General features: G+C 45.5%; 1 protein-coding gene across 1 annotated transcript in view; it reads left to right on the plus strand.

Annotated features, from left to right (window-relative positions):
* Positions 1–219: 219 nt before the first annotated feature.
* Positions 220–16,488, plus strand: part of LOC308149839 (girdin-like) — a gene marked incomplete at both ends in the record, with an annotated part of 28,916 nt that continues 12,647 nt past the window's right edge. Inside the window, 13 exon segments of the mRNA XM_080522725.1 lie at positions 220–282; positions 388–479; positions 2,463–2,568; positions 5,491–5,560; positions 6,032–6,090; positions 6,671–6,754; positions 8,011–8,151; positions 8,661–8,830; positions 12,426–12,507; positions 13,205–13,363; positions 13,872–14,018; positions 14,691–14,835; positions 15,159–16,231. Coding sequence (XP_080378851.1) covers positions 220–282; positions 388–479; positions 2,463–2,568; positions 5,491–5,560; positions 6,032–6,090; positions 6,671–6,754; positions 8,011–8,151; positions 8,661–8,830; positions 12,426–12,507; positions 13,205–13,363; positions 13,872–14,018; positions 14,691–14,835; positions 15,159–16,231 — 2,391 coding nt within the window.

The following is a 16,488-nucleotide window of genomic DNA, read 5'->3' on the forward strand; positions in this document are numbered from 1 at the left end:
GTTGGACTCACGTAACGGGATCCCTGCCGAAATGCTGCAGGCTCCTTCACCATGTCCGAGTCCGATGTTTCATTCACATCTTTGGAGGAAAAGAATGTTTGAATGAATGAATCGCTCTTTGTGTTTTGCAACAGCAACAAAACGGTGTCTTCAAAAGTCACAGCTAGGATTTTTTTTTGCTAATTCAATTGAGAATAGTCTCAACAATATCGATCAAAAATGGAAAACGAGGTATTTCTGACCTATCTGGAGCAATTCATGCTGAGTCCGCTTGTCACTTGGGTAAGGAAGGATTGCATTATTCGCTGTTCTACCCATTGATTTTCTTATTGATTTACTGCCTATTGATTTTCAATTGTATGAGAAACTCAATGTGATTTTTTTTAGGTGAAGACATTCTGGCAAAACGATGGAAACATGCAACTTGACTATTCAGAGTTACTGGATGGGCTCTTTATGATGAAGATCATGGTTCAAATGTAAGTTTTGACTCCATTCAGCGCACATTTTGCCATATACAGTACACGTGTGCCTGCCTGCATTGCAGTTGGTACACTATGACCCTTCATGCCCTAATCCAAGTTTGTGATCGGTGTCTAAATAGACTCATGTGTCACCTTTTATAGACCTCATGTTGACCCAGTGCCCTCCCTGTGTCATTGAGTTATCCCAAGCCAGTAGCCCAGCCTACCTGACAAGACAAGGGAGGCTGGTGGAGGCAGAAATCGGAGGACAGGCTCACTGTAATGCATGGAATGGAATTAGGAATGGTATCAAACATACCATTTCTCATTCCATTCCATGCACTACAATGAGCCCGTCCTCCGATGTCTACCTCCACCAGCCTCCCCTATACTACCTGACAGACAACGTTTCAGTGAGATGACCATTTTGAAGGGACCTATAGGCGATGAGACATTTAACCTGGCTGTATCTGACTCCACTCTCCTCACTCACAATCACTTTTGGAAATGCTACTTTTAGACTATTCTCCTGGGTCAGCTTGGGTGACATCTTGTGACATTTTGTTTTGGAGAATGAAGTGTTCTTGTCTGCATATGCATGTATCCAAATGGCACAGCTGTTGCTTATACAGTAGCTATGGACGAAGCTCTTAACCAGGCAGTGCTACACAACAGTGCCTGCTTTGTCACCCGTTGGCCATGAAGGGGGTCTTTGTAGTCTCACGGCCCTGTTTGCCAGTTAAGATGTATGGAACTGTTCTAATGAGTTCCAGAATAGGTTCCAGAGGAGGTTTGGGTTGTCAAGCCAATGTCGTCATAGGAATCTTCAAGAGATTATGCAAGGGAAGAGATTATTATTGGACCTACTGCCTTATGGCTCAGAGAATTATCGTCACCCAGAGTCAACACAAAACGGGTGGTGTTCCTCTGACAGTCTTTAGTCTTTTAAACAATGAGTGACAGCTGTTGCAATGGCTTTGAAAGACCAATATCAAGCTTTACTATTAGTCGTTCACAGTTTTGATTCTCAGGTTTGCAACATGAGATACCTGCATCAGGTAGGATATCTCATATCTGTTTGGAGGGCGACATTAAAGAATATGCTAGAGAAAAAATGATGATCCAGTGTTCTCTAGGATAAGAGTGTCTGGCCAGCCCAGTCACAGGCCCATCCCACCCAGACTCATAATGACTTTTAAAAAAAAGATACTACTGGGCTGGTGGTCTGGATAATCCCTTGGATTGGGAGATCCTCTGGGATTAGGGCCTTGTTGATGGTTTTTAGTGATGATGGCACAGATGGCAGAGATGGAGGCAGCCAGGGCTCAGGAGTGCAGGAGACTGTGTAGCGCATGACGGATATGGTCAAATAGGTTGACAGTAGGTCACTAGGTCTCCGTGTGTGTGTGTCTGTGTTCAGGTAGCCTGGGCAGGCCCCAGACCTGTGCACTTTGGATTAGACAACTCTTGTTGTTTTTTTGTTTTGGTGGGATAGACAGAGATTTGGGACCAGGCTTGCCTAAAACCTGTCTGGTGGGTCGAGGTCTAACTTCGAGATCCACTGACAGTGTCTGAAGTTGACATAAATCATACATTGATATCATTGGAAGATATGCACGAACATTTCAAGTGACATGCAAGAATCCCAAATTCGGATGTGGTTCTATTGGGAGACATTCAAATAGTTTGGGATTAGGGAGTGGGTGAGTGAATGAAGGGCTTCTTTGGGTGCTGGGTTGGGGTAGTCTTGTGCTGTTCCCCCTTGGCTGTGAATTCTCCACACAGCACCGGCCAGACTGAAGTAATGATGTCATATGCTAAACTAGAAATCAAAGACGAGCTGAAAGGCAAGGGTTTCATGTGGGACTTTAACAAGCCAAGTTAAGCAGACATATCCTCATTGCAGCAGACATATCCTCATTGCAGCTCCCTTGACAACCATTTGTTGTGGTTTTTAGCAGTCAAATGCACAGAAATAACTTTTTTTTTTTTTTACAGAAATCCCAAAGGTACTCTTCAGAGTGTAAACAAAGTGGGCAACCTTTCCAGTCAGAGGGTTAATAACTTGACCGTTCTCATCCGTCAAATCAAGACGTACTACCAGGTGAGTTCCTTCCTTCTCACTTTTTCCACCATCTAAACCTTCTCTCTGCTCCATAAAACTTTCCTCTCTCTGCTATACTGCATGGAACATTGGACTGGGTTTCAACGACTGGCCTGGACGTTCATTCATTCATTCTGGGAATGGGACGCATGTGTGCCCAGACACACGCACGCACACACGCACGCACGCGCGCGCGCACACACACACACACACACACACACACACACACACACACACACACACTCCCAAATCTCCTTAACTGTCCCTCCTAAAGTCCTCCTCATCCCCACTACCCGCCTGTACAGCTTCTCTACTATAAATAAAAAATATATAAAGTAATTCTTCCTTCTTCCAGCATTGTAACTGCCAATGGCCCCTGGTCATAGCATATATTACTTTTCCTTATGATGACTGATGGATAGATGATTCACTTACTTAGATAAATGTATTTGTTGTAAGTCGCTTTGGATAAATGCTTCTGTTAAATGCTTCTGTTAAATGCCAAAAATGTATGTATAGTATCCCGAGTTAGATCTAATATTTCCCCTGATCTATAGAGAATATACTGTATATGTAATGGCTTGGCGCACACACAAACATACGTGCGCGCGCACACACACACATACACACACACACACACACACACAGACACACACACACACACACACACACACACACACACACACACACACACACACACACACGCACACACACACACGCACACAGACACACACACACACACACACAGACACACACACACACACACACACACACAGACACACACACACACACACACACACACACACACAGACACAGTACACACAGACACACACAGACACACGCACACACAGACACACACACACACACACACAGACACACACACACGCACACACACACACGCACACACCATCGAGACAGGTCTAATCTTTCCCCTGATCTATAGGACACACATATAGAGCTATAGAATGTTCCATCCATCATGGCAAGGTATAATAATAATATCCTCTACACGGGGAACAACTCTAGCAGCACATCTGTTCTACGCTGGCAGCACAGAGGCTGGGCCGGGTCAGGTCCACCGTGCCACCACCAGCGCGCCAACACTTTCTTCTTAAGACGCGTGACCTAGATACCGGATCCGACTACATGTACTGTGAACATCTGTGCAATCAGTGCAACCGGGAGGTTAGATGGTGTAAATGTGACACTGGGACAAGGCATGTAAACCCATTTGGAATCACGTGAGCCGCTGGTCAGTTATGACTATATAGAGCGGCTGTTTCTTTTTAAAAAGCACTTCTCTTAATTAAAAAAAAAACAACAACCAAAAAACAAAGCTCTGCTATTGTCAGTCGTTAAGATACATATCTGTGGTTTGTTAAGGGATTGGGTTTAGAAGAGAATTAGAGTTTTTCTCTGTGAGATTATTGAGATTATGCTGTAGGTTAGGGGATGCAATATGTGACAGTGTCACACATGACCTTTCCTCCATGAAGATATTTGTATATGTACCGGTAAACATTTTTCACAGTTTATATTCGGATTAGGTTGGGTTCCTTAAAAATCTATTGATACAGCATCACACCAGGGAAACTAAAGAGGTCAATCTTTTTGAGAAGACAAGACATGTAGCTGTCACAGAGAGGCTGTGGTGTGGTTTTACCCTGAGTACCACACACACACACACTCATCACAGCAAACTTCTCTCCCCAAGGGTTTGATTTGTCAGAATCAGGGAAGAGGCGGGCGGAGGGGGGGGGGGGGGGAGAGAGAGAGAGAGAGAGAGAGAGAGAGAGAGAGAGAGAGAGAGAGAGAGAGAGAGAGAGAGAGAGAGAGAGAGAGAGAGAGAGAGAGAGAGAGTTCAATCACTTCCGCCTCTTACTCAGCAAAAAGGAAAGCAAACACAAAGTAACTGCAAAATTCTCTAATTAACTCTCAACAGATCTAATTAACTCCCATCAGCTTGAGCAATATTGTCTTTCTTACTGTACTAGGAATTGCCAAACTGGATAAATGCTATTCTTTTTGTAGTTGCTTGCAATGGGAATATATATATTTGGAAGTTACTCTGAAATGAGAGAATGTTCGTGAAGGGCTTTATATGGGAATCTGGAGAAAGAAAAAAAAAAACATCAATTATTATTGTCACTGCACTATTTTCGGCTGTGTAATCTCTGGACGTTTTATCCTAATCTTATCTTGTGTTCTGTTCCTCAAGTATGGGTTGAAGATGTCCCATCTCCTAACTCTCTGTGGGTTGAACATGTAAGGCCACATGTTATAATCAGAGTTTTAGCTTAAGGGGAGGGGAGGAAGCCAAGTGCCCGCCCCCCCCCCAGTCCAGTCCAGTCCAGTCTAGTTCAGTCCCTAGATTCTAGAACATTCCTCATTGGAAATGGGTCGCGGTCACTGGGAAATGGGATTGCTGGAGAGGAGGTCGATTTTGACGGTATCAAAGCTGTTCATAGCCTAAAGGCTATCCGTATCCGCTCTGATGTGCTTCTCACTTGGGACTGAAGCTAGTAATAGTTTCCTGAACTTAAAGGGGGACTTTGGTTCTCTAGGGGAGCAATTAAACATCAATTTACTAATAGCCCCCCCCCCCCCCCCCCAATAGTAGAGTAGCCACTGTAGCTAGTCCACAATCCCCCCAGTCAGAAAAGGGCATAGGCATTCATAGTATAGAGAGGGGTAACTAAAGGGGAACACCAAGGGTAACTGACAATGTCTTTTAGCCATCTTGGTTGCTTTCTCTTGGTTGGCACACAGTGTGTATTGGCTGTTCCCCAACATCTTTTTTTTCTTTTCTCTCTGGTTTGAGATTTGTTTATCTGCCTTTTCTCTACCCATCCCTCTCTTTTTCTTTCTTTCTTTCTTTCTTTCTTTCTCTGTTCATCCACCGCTTTTTTATTCTCTTTACAGGAGACTCTGAGACAGCTGATCATGGTGCCACTTCCCAATGTGTTGGTGCTTGGCAAGTCTCCTCACTCTGGTATGACCTCCACGTCTTTCCTATAGTAGCAAAACCCAACGCTTTGTCTCTCTCTCTCTCTCTCTCTCTCTCTCTCTCTCTCTCTCTCTCTCTCTCTCTCTCTCTCTCTCTCTCTCTCTCTCTCTCTCTGGCGTGTAGCAGAGCTGCCTCTGTCCTTTGTATTCTACTGGTGTGATTTATGTTGAATAAAGGCTACTTTAACACATTATCAGTACATTGGTACATTGTTGAGTTACAGATAAAGACAGTATGATAACATTTTGTTAAACAGAGGATGCATTCACTGGTCTGCCACCATGACAGATATGTAATTCAATTGCTCATCCTCAATCTGATGGATTCGTGGCTGCTTCTGGTGGCATGGCTGACCCACATTCACTGAGCAACCACTCAAGTTACATTGGAGTTGTTCTTTACATCAGTCAGTTTGATGTGAAATGTGGGATAAATGTGGGTTTTTTTAACTCTCAGAACAAGGTCTGGAGGAGATGAAGAAGCTGTTACTTCTGTTATTGGGATGTGCTGTCCAGGTAAGCCGTGTGTGTGTGTGTGTGTGTGTGTGTGTGTGTGTGTGTGTGTGTGTGTGTGTGTGTGTGTGTGTGTGTGTGTGTGTGTGTGTGTGTGTGTGTGTGTGTGTGTGTGTGTGCGTGCGTGCGTGCGTGCGTGCGTGCGTGCGTGCGTGCGTGCGTGCGTGCGTGCGTGCGTGCGTGCGTGCGTGCGTGCGTGCGTGCGTGCGTGCGTGCGTGCGTGCGTGCGTGCGTGCGTGCGTGCGTGCGTGCGTGCGTGTGCATCCACGTGGTAAACGCATGCATGAGTGTGTGTGTGTGTGTGTGTGTATGTGTGTGTGTGTGTGTGTGTGTGTGTGTGTGTGTGTGTGCATCCACGTGGTAAACGCATGCATGAGTGTATGTGTGTGTGTGTGTGTGTGTGTGTGTGTTTGCGTACACACACATGCGTTGTTCTGATTAAAATGTAATTACAATGTAATGATGTTGTTTTACACTCTCTTATGCCAAGACTGTTGACCCCTATTTCAACTCTAAACAGGATACCGCCCCTCAGGCGACACCAAAGTGGTTTAGATGTTAATCCCTGCGTCTTTGTTTTCAGTGTGAGATGCAAGAGGAGTACATTGACAGGATCCAGACCCTCGACTACGACACGAAAGCAGCCATCGCGGTTCATATTCAAGAGGTATATCTGATTCCACGTCAGTGGAATGCAATAACAACGTGCATATCGCTTTATCTCATGTCATTGAGAACAAGCTTATGATAGACTTTCGAGTGTACGAGATACAGTGTAGCTTTAATCGGATAAGTGTCCCTTTTCAAAAATGTGGTTTAGTCAACAATAATATTTTTCTATCATGTGCCATCATCTATCTATTCATAAACAGTGCTATCCTCTGTCTCGCGGTTATGTGAGAATGAATTTATTGATGTTTCCCCTCAGGTAGGAAAGATCAGTCACATGTGTTATGATGCAAGTGTGCTTAACTCTAAAAATCCTTAAGGACATCTCTAAGGAACTAGACAAAGGACCGCTTTTACAGCGCACACACACACACACACACACACACACGCAACTTCTAGTGTCCAATTACTGCAGTAGTATTGCAAAGTAGTTTGACCTTTATTGAGGACAGTGAGCAATGATAAACTTGTCATGTCATTGTCATTTTATCAAACATAACTGTGGTGACACTCCCAACTGGTTGCCCTGCTGTTGGTAACAAACATTGCTCCAAACATTGCTCCAAACATTGCTCCAAACATTGTAATGTGACCCACACGAAAAAGTGTCATATTTTTAAGATGCCGATACAGTATAGCGTATAACGTTATACCATCGCCACGTCTTGGTTACCAAAAATGCAAAGTGTTTAACAACATTATAAGATTCTAGATCACATTGTTGAGAGATTGCAAACGTGTACCTGCATTGTTACTATGGTGCGTTCAAGTGCTCTGTGGAAACTCTGGGCTTTCCTACAAAGATTTAGTGTATGATAGTGTGGCTAATTATAACTCTGAATTCTCAGAACTACACAAGCTGCAGACCCGGAAATGTCTGCATTCCCTAGTTCCGAGGAGCAAATGAATGCAGCCTTAGACTATGTCTGTATCATGGAACCAAAATACATAAAATACATGATTTAAGCCACAGTGGAGGCTGGTGGAGGTAGAAATCGGACGACAGGCACATTCCATGCATTACAATGAGCCTGTTCTCCGATTTCTACCTCCACTAGCCTCCCCTGTGACAGCCACAGTGGAACATACAGTACAGTCTTTATTGTATTTTATTGTATTCATCGTCTGTTATTATGAGACACAGAGCTACAGATACAGTAATAAACCACCAGTATATACTGTATATAGAATGAATACTGTATAGTATAACCGTTGTGACTAGAGTCTCTCTGTGTGTTATTGTTGTGTGGTCAGGTGACCCACAGCCAGGACAGTGTGTTGGATCTGCAGTGGCTGGAGGCCAGCGATCTGAGCCCTGAGGAGCTGGACACTCTGTCCAGGAGTATGGCCTTGCACCTCAGACGCCTGGTGGACCAGAGGGACACTCAGCTGGAGGTAACGCAGTTATATTGTTCCTTTAAAACGAGTTGACCTCATTAAGACCAGTTATCATTCTGTAGACCAGGAGATCCCCATACTGAGATATAAAGAATCTCGTTTCAGACAGACCTAGGGCAATGGATACTACTTGAGTCTCTTTATGTAATATCCAGGTTTCAAGTTGATTTACTTTTTTGTTGTTGTAAATGTAGTGTTTATTATCACCAACGCACTATTCTATCATATAAAAAACGGAACACAACGGAACACATTGCGTAAATAAAAGCATATACACATTTCAGAGATGATGTAATAAAAGATCTTTAATAAATGATCCATTGTTTTACCGTGCTTTTTATATTGTAACTGTACTAAGTTAGTTATTGATTAACTTTATATGATGATCTTTGATTGAATTTGTAGAACTTTTCAACTTGAACTTGACCGCTGGTGAATCACTCAAGTAAACATCACTTTTTAAACACCTTTCCCTCTCCCTCTGCCCCCTCCTCTGTGTTCTCTAGACTATAGTAGAGCTGATGCAGGAGAGAGAGTGCACCTCACCTTCTCCGACCGGCGGTGCCTTGTCCCCCAGTGACTGTCCCAGCATGCAACAGCAGCCGGGCTCCCAGCAGCACCTGGCGGTGGAGCTGGCCGACTCCAAGGCCAAGATCAGACGTCTGAGACAGGAGCTGTGAGTGGCCAGACCAGTCTTCCTCTTCCTCCTCCTCCTCCTCCTCCTCTTTCTCCTATAATATATGCCATTTAGCTGACGCTTTTATCCAAAGTGACTTACATTGCAATGAGTGCATACATTTTCAGTATATATGGTCCCAGCGGGAATGGAACCCATAACCTAAGCGTTGTTAGCACCATGCTCTACCAACTTTTAGAATTTTCTTCTATTATCAAAAAATTATAATTTACATTATTTCCAGTACCTTATTTACACATTACAACACATAGGAAGGCATCAGCCCCCTATCAACTCAGACAAAAAAAATAATAGAATAGAGAATAGATTGTTTATTAGCCACACGACCAAAGCCGGTGGAATTTGTTCTCAGTACACAGCGTGTTATACTCTGCAGCACACAAATGACAAAACCAAAGAAGTACACAATAGACAACATCAGACCAAAAACAGACAACAAAAATTCATTCAAAATCATAAACCAATGAATGAATGAATGGTCTTTATTGTCATTGATATAGTACAGGTACCAAACAACGAAATTTGGGAGGGGGGGCTCCCCTGGTGCTAGGAGAAAAAAAACTAAAAACAAGAAGGGAAAAGAGCTGGTTTACATAAATAAAGGCTATGTACACTATCCACTATACTATACTATACAAATAAAACACTGTGCTGTACTCTATGCTATGCTATACCTATTCTAACATTTCCTATCTCTGAACCTTATGTACCCGAGGGTTGTCATATTGCACATAGTGTTATTGCACATTCATTTAAAGTGTCGCAGTTTGCAGGTTTGAAATGTTCACAGTTGTGTTTCAGTGTTGCACTTGATTTCAATCTAGTAGCTGCCATCAAATTGTCTAGATTGTCCAGGGCCTAGAACCTAGGTCTTTGCTGTGTTCAGGGCCTGAATGGCCCTGGGGTAGAAGCTGAGCTTCAGTCTGTTTGTCCTTGCGAACATGGTCCTGAACCGCCTGTCCGAGGGTGATGGATGACAACCCTCCATCCTCCCACAGTTATAAAGGTGCTCCCTTCCCCAAACACCTTTTCAAATGTCTCCTTCCCCACATGTATCCTTATCATCCCAACATCCTTATCATCCCCACAATTCCTTCTCATAATGTCATACCTTCTTCTCCTCTTTTCCATCACTCTTTTCTTTCGCCACTCCACTGCCCATGTTCTTTTCATTATCCTTCTCCATTCCATTGGTCATTTCCATTGTATCAGTCATTGTGCAAACTGTAACATATGTCACCCCCCGCCCCCCCAAACAGCCAAGCTGCAGGGGGAAGCCAAACTGAAAATATCCCTTCTCACTTATTAGTAACTTGATTTAACTTCTGTTTGTTTTCTCCACCATGTGCTCTCAATCTTCCTCCCAACAAACACTTCCTGAAAGGGGCGTGTTCAGTCACATGCTCACTTGATAAACACACGTGTTATGTGTTTATTTGATTACTTATTTATTCAACCTTTAATCGTCCAGGTTAGTCGTGGAGATGTAGGTTTTTTTTTCTCAAGAGAGACCTCCAACTTTGTGTATAACAGTATCTCCATAGGACCTTTGTGTATAACAGTATCTCCATAGGACCTTTGTGTATAACAGTATCTCCATAGGACCTTTGTGTATAACAGTATCTCCATAGGACCTTTGTGTATAACAGTATCTCCATAGGACCTTTGTGTATAACAGTATCTCCATAGGACCTTTGTGTATAACAGTATCTCCATAGGACCTTTGTGTATAACAGTATCTCCATAGGACCTTTTGTGTATAACAGTATCTCCATAGGACATTTGTGTATAACAGTATCTCCATAGGACCTTTGTGTATACCAGTATCTCCATAGGACCTTTGTGTATAACAGTATCTCCATAGGACCTTTGTGTATAACAGTATCTCCATAGGACCTTTGTGTATAACAGTATCTCCATAGGACCTTTGTGTATAACAGTATCTCCATAGGACCTTTGTGTATAACAGTATCTCCATAGGACCTTTGTGTATAACAGTATCTCCATAGGACCTTTGTGTATAACAGTATCTCCATAGGACCTTTGTGTATAACAGTATCTCCATAGGACCTTTGTGTATAACAGTATGTATCTCCATAGGACTTTCCAAGTTATCTCCCCCTCAACTACATGATTTGTGTCTAGAACCACCACCACTATACCTGGTGAACAGTTACACTCATTTGTACATATTCAGAGGACATGCAACATACTGTAATGGCTTCAACATCTGTGCTGAGAAATGACATGAATTATTTATTTTATTCTGTTTGGTCTCACTGAGTCTCATCAAATCTTTAGCTCAAACGGCTAAGAAATGTTGGTGTTTGGTCGTCTGGTTCGACCCATAGCTATGGCTAGCGCCGTACAGCTAACACTTACATGTAGACTGTACAGACAGTACACACACACACACACACACACACACACACACACACACACACACTTCTGGTGGTGATAGAGTTGAGTTGATATAGTTGGTGTGGCCCAACTGCCAAGAGAGTGAAGGGAGAGACAGAGTGGTAGAGAGGCTGACACAGGATTCCATGCCCAGGGGGAGTTTGGCCCAGATTACCGCCTGCCTTGGCCAGAGCCACAGCCTTGCATCGCCATTGACCCACATAGGCCCTCTCCTACGCACCAACGCCACCATCACCACCAGCACCACTGCACACACACCCCATCCAACCCTCCCATGTCTCCCCTCTCCTCCCCTCCCCTCCCGTCTCCTCCCCTCTCTTCTCTCATTGTGTGAACGGGGATGTGCTGACTCTAGCTCCAGGGCGCACAATATCACATAATGCAACTGGAACACTGCATGACTTTGCTCTTTTGAATCGCCTCAGTGCAGCACTGTAGGCCAAGAGTATATCAGGGGGAGGCTGGTGGAGGTCGAAATCGGGGGACAGGCTCATTGTAAATGTATGGTTCCAGCCATTACAATGAGCCTGTCCTCTGATTTCTACCTCCACCAGCCTTTCCTGGAGTAGGTACTATGTAGCTGTACAGTGCATATTTCTCAACAAGTTAATAGATTTGGCGAAAAACAACATTTATAAAAGAGGCTTTTCCTCAGGGGATTAAAGAGAACTGTCACGACTCATAGGACGGTAGAGTACTGCCCTATTTCTGGTGAACTGGAGAGAGGGGGGGGGGGGGGGCTGGATTCTGCAGAGTGTGTGTGTGTGTGTGTGTGTGTGTGTGTGTGTGTGTGTGTGTGTGTGTGTGTGTGTGTGTGTGTGTGTGTGTGTGTGTGTGTGTGTGTGTGTGTGTGTGATGGAATTTGGCCAGTAACAGGGTCTCGTGCCACCAGTCATCTGATATCTGCCATACAGTTTTAACATAAAGAATAACTGGGATGGATGGATGGATTGATAGGTAGGTGTGTGCATCTGTATAGAGTTTGTAAGCATAAGAGAAGCTCTAACCCTGACTCTCTCCCCTCTCTCTCTCTCTCTCTCTCTCTCTCTCTCTCTCTCTCTCTCTCTCTCTCTCTCTCTCTCTCTCTCTCTCTCTCTCTCTCTCTCTCTCTCTCTCTCTCTCTCTCTCTCTCCCTCTTTCCCCCCCACTCCAGAGAGGAGAAGAGTGAGCAGGTGCTGGACTGTCGTCAGGAGCTGGAGAACATGGAGACAGATCTGAAGAGGATCCAACAGGAGGTGGTTAAAAGCATGGGACAAACCCATCCATAGAAATAGAATTCATAGATAGGGCACTCCCATTCCAATCACCCTTCATCACCCGATCATCCTTTATGGGTGGATGGGCCGGCGGCCGTCTTTGTTGTACCACCAGCCACATTGCCCTGGTCTTAGAGGAGAGGGTGTATGTCCGTTCTCTAATCCTCAGTAACATGGTTTTGCTGTACAGCATCCTTGCTGCATCCGAGATTACACAGATCCATGGACACTTGACTTTACTGTTGAGGACAGGCTTAGCGATAGTGGATAACCCTTTACCCAGTGACATCTAGGACAGCACACAAGCTACTATGATTAAGTTTATCTCAATGCCTGTATTAAGAGATTAGTTTTTTCTTTATTTAATGTAAACATTCCTTTAACGTAAACCCGGAATAGTCAGACACTCTTCCTTTAAAATCTATCAAAAAGCCCCCCCTCCCCCAAATAGTATAGGTAGTTTAAGTCATATTGACTTCCCTTTATTGATAGCCACTGCCTGCCTGTCACTGTAGGCTGTATTTACGACATTGTGCTGTGTCTGGGGTTTTAACCCTGTGTGTGTGTGTGTGTGTGTGTGTGTGTGTGTCTGTCTGTCTGTCTGTCTGTCTGTCTGTCTGTGTGTGTGTGTGTGTCTGTGTGTCTGTGTGTGTGTCTGCGTCTGTCCATATATCAGAACTCTCAGCTGCTAGCGGACGCCCGCACGGCCCGTACCTACCGGGACGAGGTGGACGCCTTGAGGGAGAGGGCCATCCGGGCCGACAAGCTAGAGAGTGAAGTGGGCCGGTACCGGGAGAAACTCCACAACATGGACTTCTACAAGGCCAAAGTGGAGGTACTGTTCTGTGTGTCGATAAGGAGACTGAACAGAACACTCTGGAGCATGCCTTTCTCAAGGACACTGCACCATACCTTATCAGAAGCATACTTTATCAGAAGCAGCCAGTGTAGCGACAGTGAACGGTTGTTGTGTTTTATTCATTTATCTATCTTGAGAGAAAAGCCCGGAAAGCCTGGAAGAGGTCCAAAGCCCCAGAGATATTTTCCAAAACAATCAGGAGGTCATTGCTCATCGTTGTTTACAAAAACACTTACTGTAGATATCAAGCAATATCTCAAGCAATAGAGTGTACGTAATAGTTTTATTGTCGAAGAGATTGTTGTTGTTTTTATGTATGAAACAGGTGTGTTTTACAGAGGTGTGTGTGTGTGTGTGTATATGCGTGTGTGTGTATGTGTGTATGTGTGTGTGTGTGTGTGTGTGTGTGCGCGTGTGCGTGTGCGCGCGTGTGTGTGTGTGTGTGTGTGTGTGTGTGTGTGCGTCCGTCCGTCCTGTGTTATAGGAGCTGAAGGAGGACAACCAGGTGCTGCTGGAGACCAAGGCGGTGCTGGAGGAGCAGGTGGAGGGCTGGCGAGCACGCTCAGATAAACTCCACCAGCTGGAGAAACACAATCTGCTGCTCAAGGCCAGGGTCCACGATATGGAACAGGTTAGACATGGAGGGAGGGAGAGAGGAGGTTAGATACAGGGAGGGAGGTTAGGGAACAGAGGAATTGAGAGAAGCAGGAAGGATAGAGAAGGAAGGGTTAGAGATGAGAGAGAGGGATGGAGGAGGTTAGATACAGGGAGGGAGGAGGTTAGAGATAGGGAGAGAGGTTAGAGAACAGAAGAAGAGAGAGCAGCAGGAAGAATAGAGAAGGAAGGGTTAGAGATGAGAGGGAGACTGTATATATATTTTTATGGCTTTTGCACTATGCACTATTGCATTATCTGGCTAGATGCCGAATGTGTCTGTTGTCTCTGTAAGTGTATTCAGCCAATGATAATTAAACTGAATCGGAATCGGAATCTGACAGAGAGTGGTTCTGTATTTCTGCCAAAGTACAATGAGAGGAACAAGTTGTTTCTGTATTTCTGCAATCTGTTTGTACAATCAAAGTACAATAAGAGGAACAACTGTCAGTTACAGTATAATGTAAAAGGCAAAAGTATTTTTCAGGGTCAATATTGAATATCTGAATATTTACATACTGAATATTAGAATAAATAATCCACCCCCTCTCTCTCTCTCTCATTCGTTCTTTCTTTCTCTGTCTCTCTCTCTCTCTCCCCTTCCTCCCTCTCTCCCCTCCCTCTCATCATCTCCCTCCCTCTACCCCAGGAGAAGGAGGTGGAGCGGAGGCGTATGGAGGAGCTGCAGGAGGAGAACCTGACGTTGGAGCTGGCCCAGAGGAGGAGCATGGAGGAGTCTCAGCACCTGGGCTGGGAGCTGGAGCAGCGGGCCAGGTCACCAGAGAACTCTGACGGTACACACACACACACACACACACACACACACACACACACACACACACACACACACACACACACACACACACACTCGCACATCAGTTACATTTAAATGATCTAACTTGTGTTAAATGTTTTACACACACACATTTTTTTGTTTACAGCTCCACAAGTGACAGTCTAGAAAATATTTGTATTTAACCATTATTTATCCTGGTTAGAGGTACCTGGTCTCTAATATCTGATCTGGGGAGATAGGATTGTACAGTCATTGATTGATTGATTGATTGATTGGTTGATTGGTTGATTGATTTGTTCAATCTGCTGTGGTGGCATGCAGGTCAGAAGTCCCTGAGCGAGGAGGTGAGTGATCGCTCACGGAGCCTTCTGCTGAGGCTGGAGAAGGAGAACCAGAGCCTGCTGAGGACCATCGAGGAGCTGAGGACATCAGGACCGCAACACAACCGCGACCATCTCCATGACCAGGACCACAGCACCTCCTCCTTGGTCAGGAAGGAAACCTATGACACTGACACAAAGCCCGGGATGGACGCGACCAGCGTGTTGCTGCTCTCCAACATGGTAACACCGGAACACACGCAGCTGCACGTCGTGATGGACCCCAACTGTTACCGCCGGGCGTCAGGGGAGCTGGAGGGGGAAGGACCGGCGAGAGGGGAGAGGGAGATGGAGACCCTCAAGGAGAGGATGGACTCTGAGGAGCAGGAGAAAGGCCAGCTGGAGGACGGGGAGTCAGGGGATCTGAAAGACCTGACCTCCGTCCTGGAAGTATTAGCGAAAAACCACGATCTCCGCTGTGAGCCCCCTAATCCCCCTCACTGCTCCACGCTCAAGACTGTGAGCCCCGCGAACATGAGCCCCCTTCGTGACAACGTCAACCCGAGGCTCGCGACTCGCTCCCCCTCCGCCAAGCACGCCGAGCGCCTGGAAGCCAAGTGCAAGGCCCTGGACACGGAGAACCACCGCCTGCAGGCCTCCCTGGACAACACGGGCCGCAAGCTCCAGCGCCTAGAGGCCGAGGTCCACGAGCTGGAGTCGGAGAACCAGAGCCTCCAGGCGGGGTTGGAGGAGCTCAGGATCTCATCGCGGCGCCTGGAGCAACTGGAGAAGCAGAAGCAGACCCTGGAGCAGGAGGCCTCGGGCCTGGAGAGGGACAAGAGGAGGCTGGAGAAGGAGAACCGGCGGCTGAGGCAGCAGGCGGAGATCCAGGACGCCACGCTGGACTGCAGCAACCTGAGGCTGAGCAGCCTGGAGAGGGACAACCGCGCCCTGGGGAAGGAGGCCGAGGGCCTCCGGGAGACGGCCGAGAGGGTGAAGGGGCTGGAGAGGGAGAACAGGGAGCTGGCCAAGCTGGCCGCCATCGACCAGAGGACGCTGATCACCCTGAGAGAGGTGGGGGGTGTTCGAGTCATGAGATCCGTTTTTGTTTTAGCTCTAAGGCATTTTCATGTCCGTGTTCAATTCGAATTTCTCCAGCAGAAGTGGAACAATTTGTCATGAGATTCAGGGTTTCAGTTGTATATATACAACTATAACTATATATAAAATGTTATGAATGAATGAATGAATGAATGAATGGTCTTTATTGTCATTGCTATAGTACAGGTACCAAACAACGAAATTTGGTAGTGGTGGCTCCCCTGGTGCTA

The sequence above is a fragment of the Nansenia antarctica genome, assembly GCF_963989245.1.
Source record: "Nansenia antarctica genome assembly, chromosome: 2".
NCBI classification, from domain to species: Eukaryota; Metazoa; Chordata; class Actinopteri; order Argentiniformes; family Microstomatidae; genus Nansenia; species Nansenia antarctica.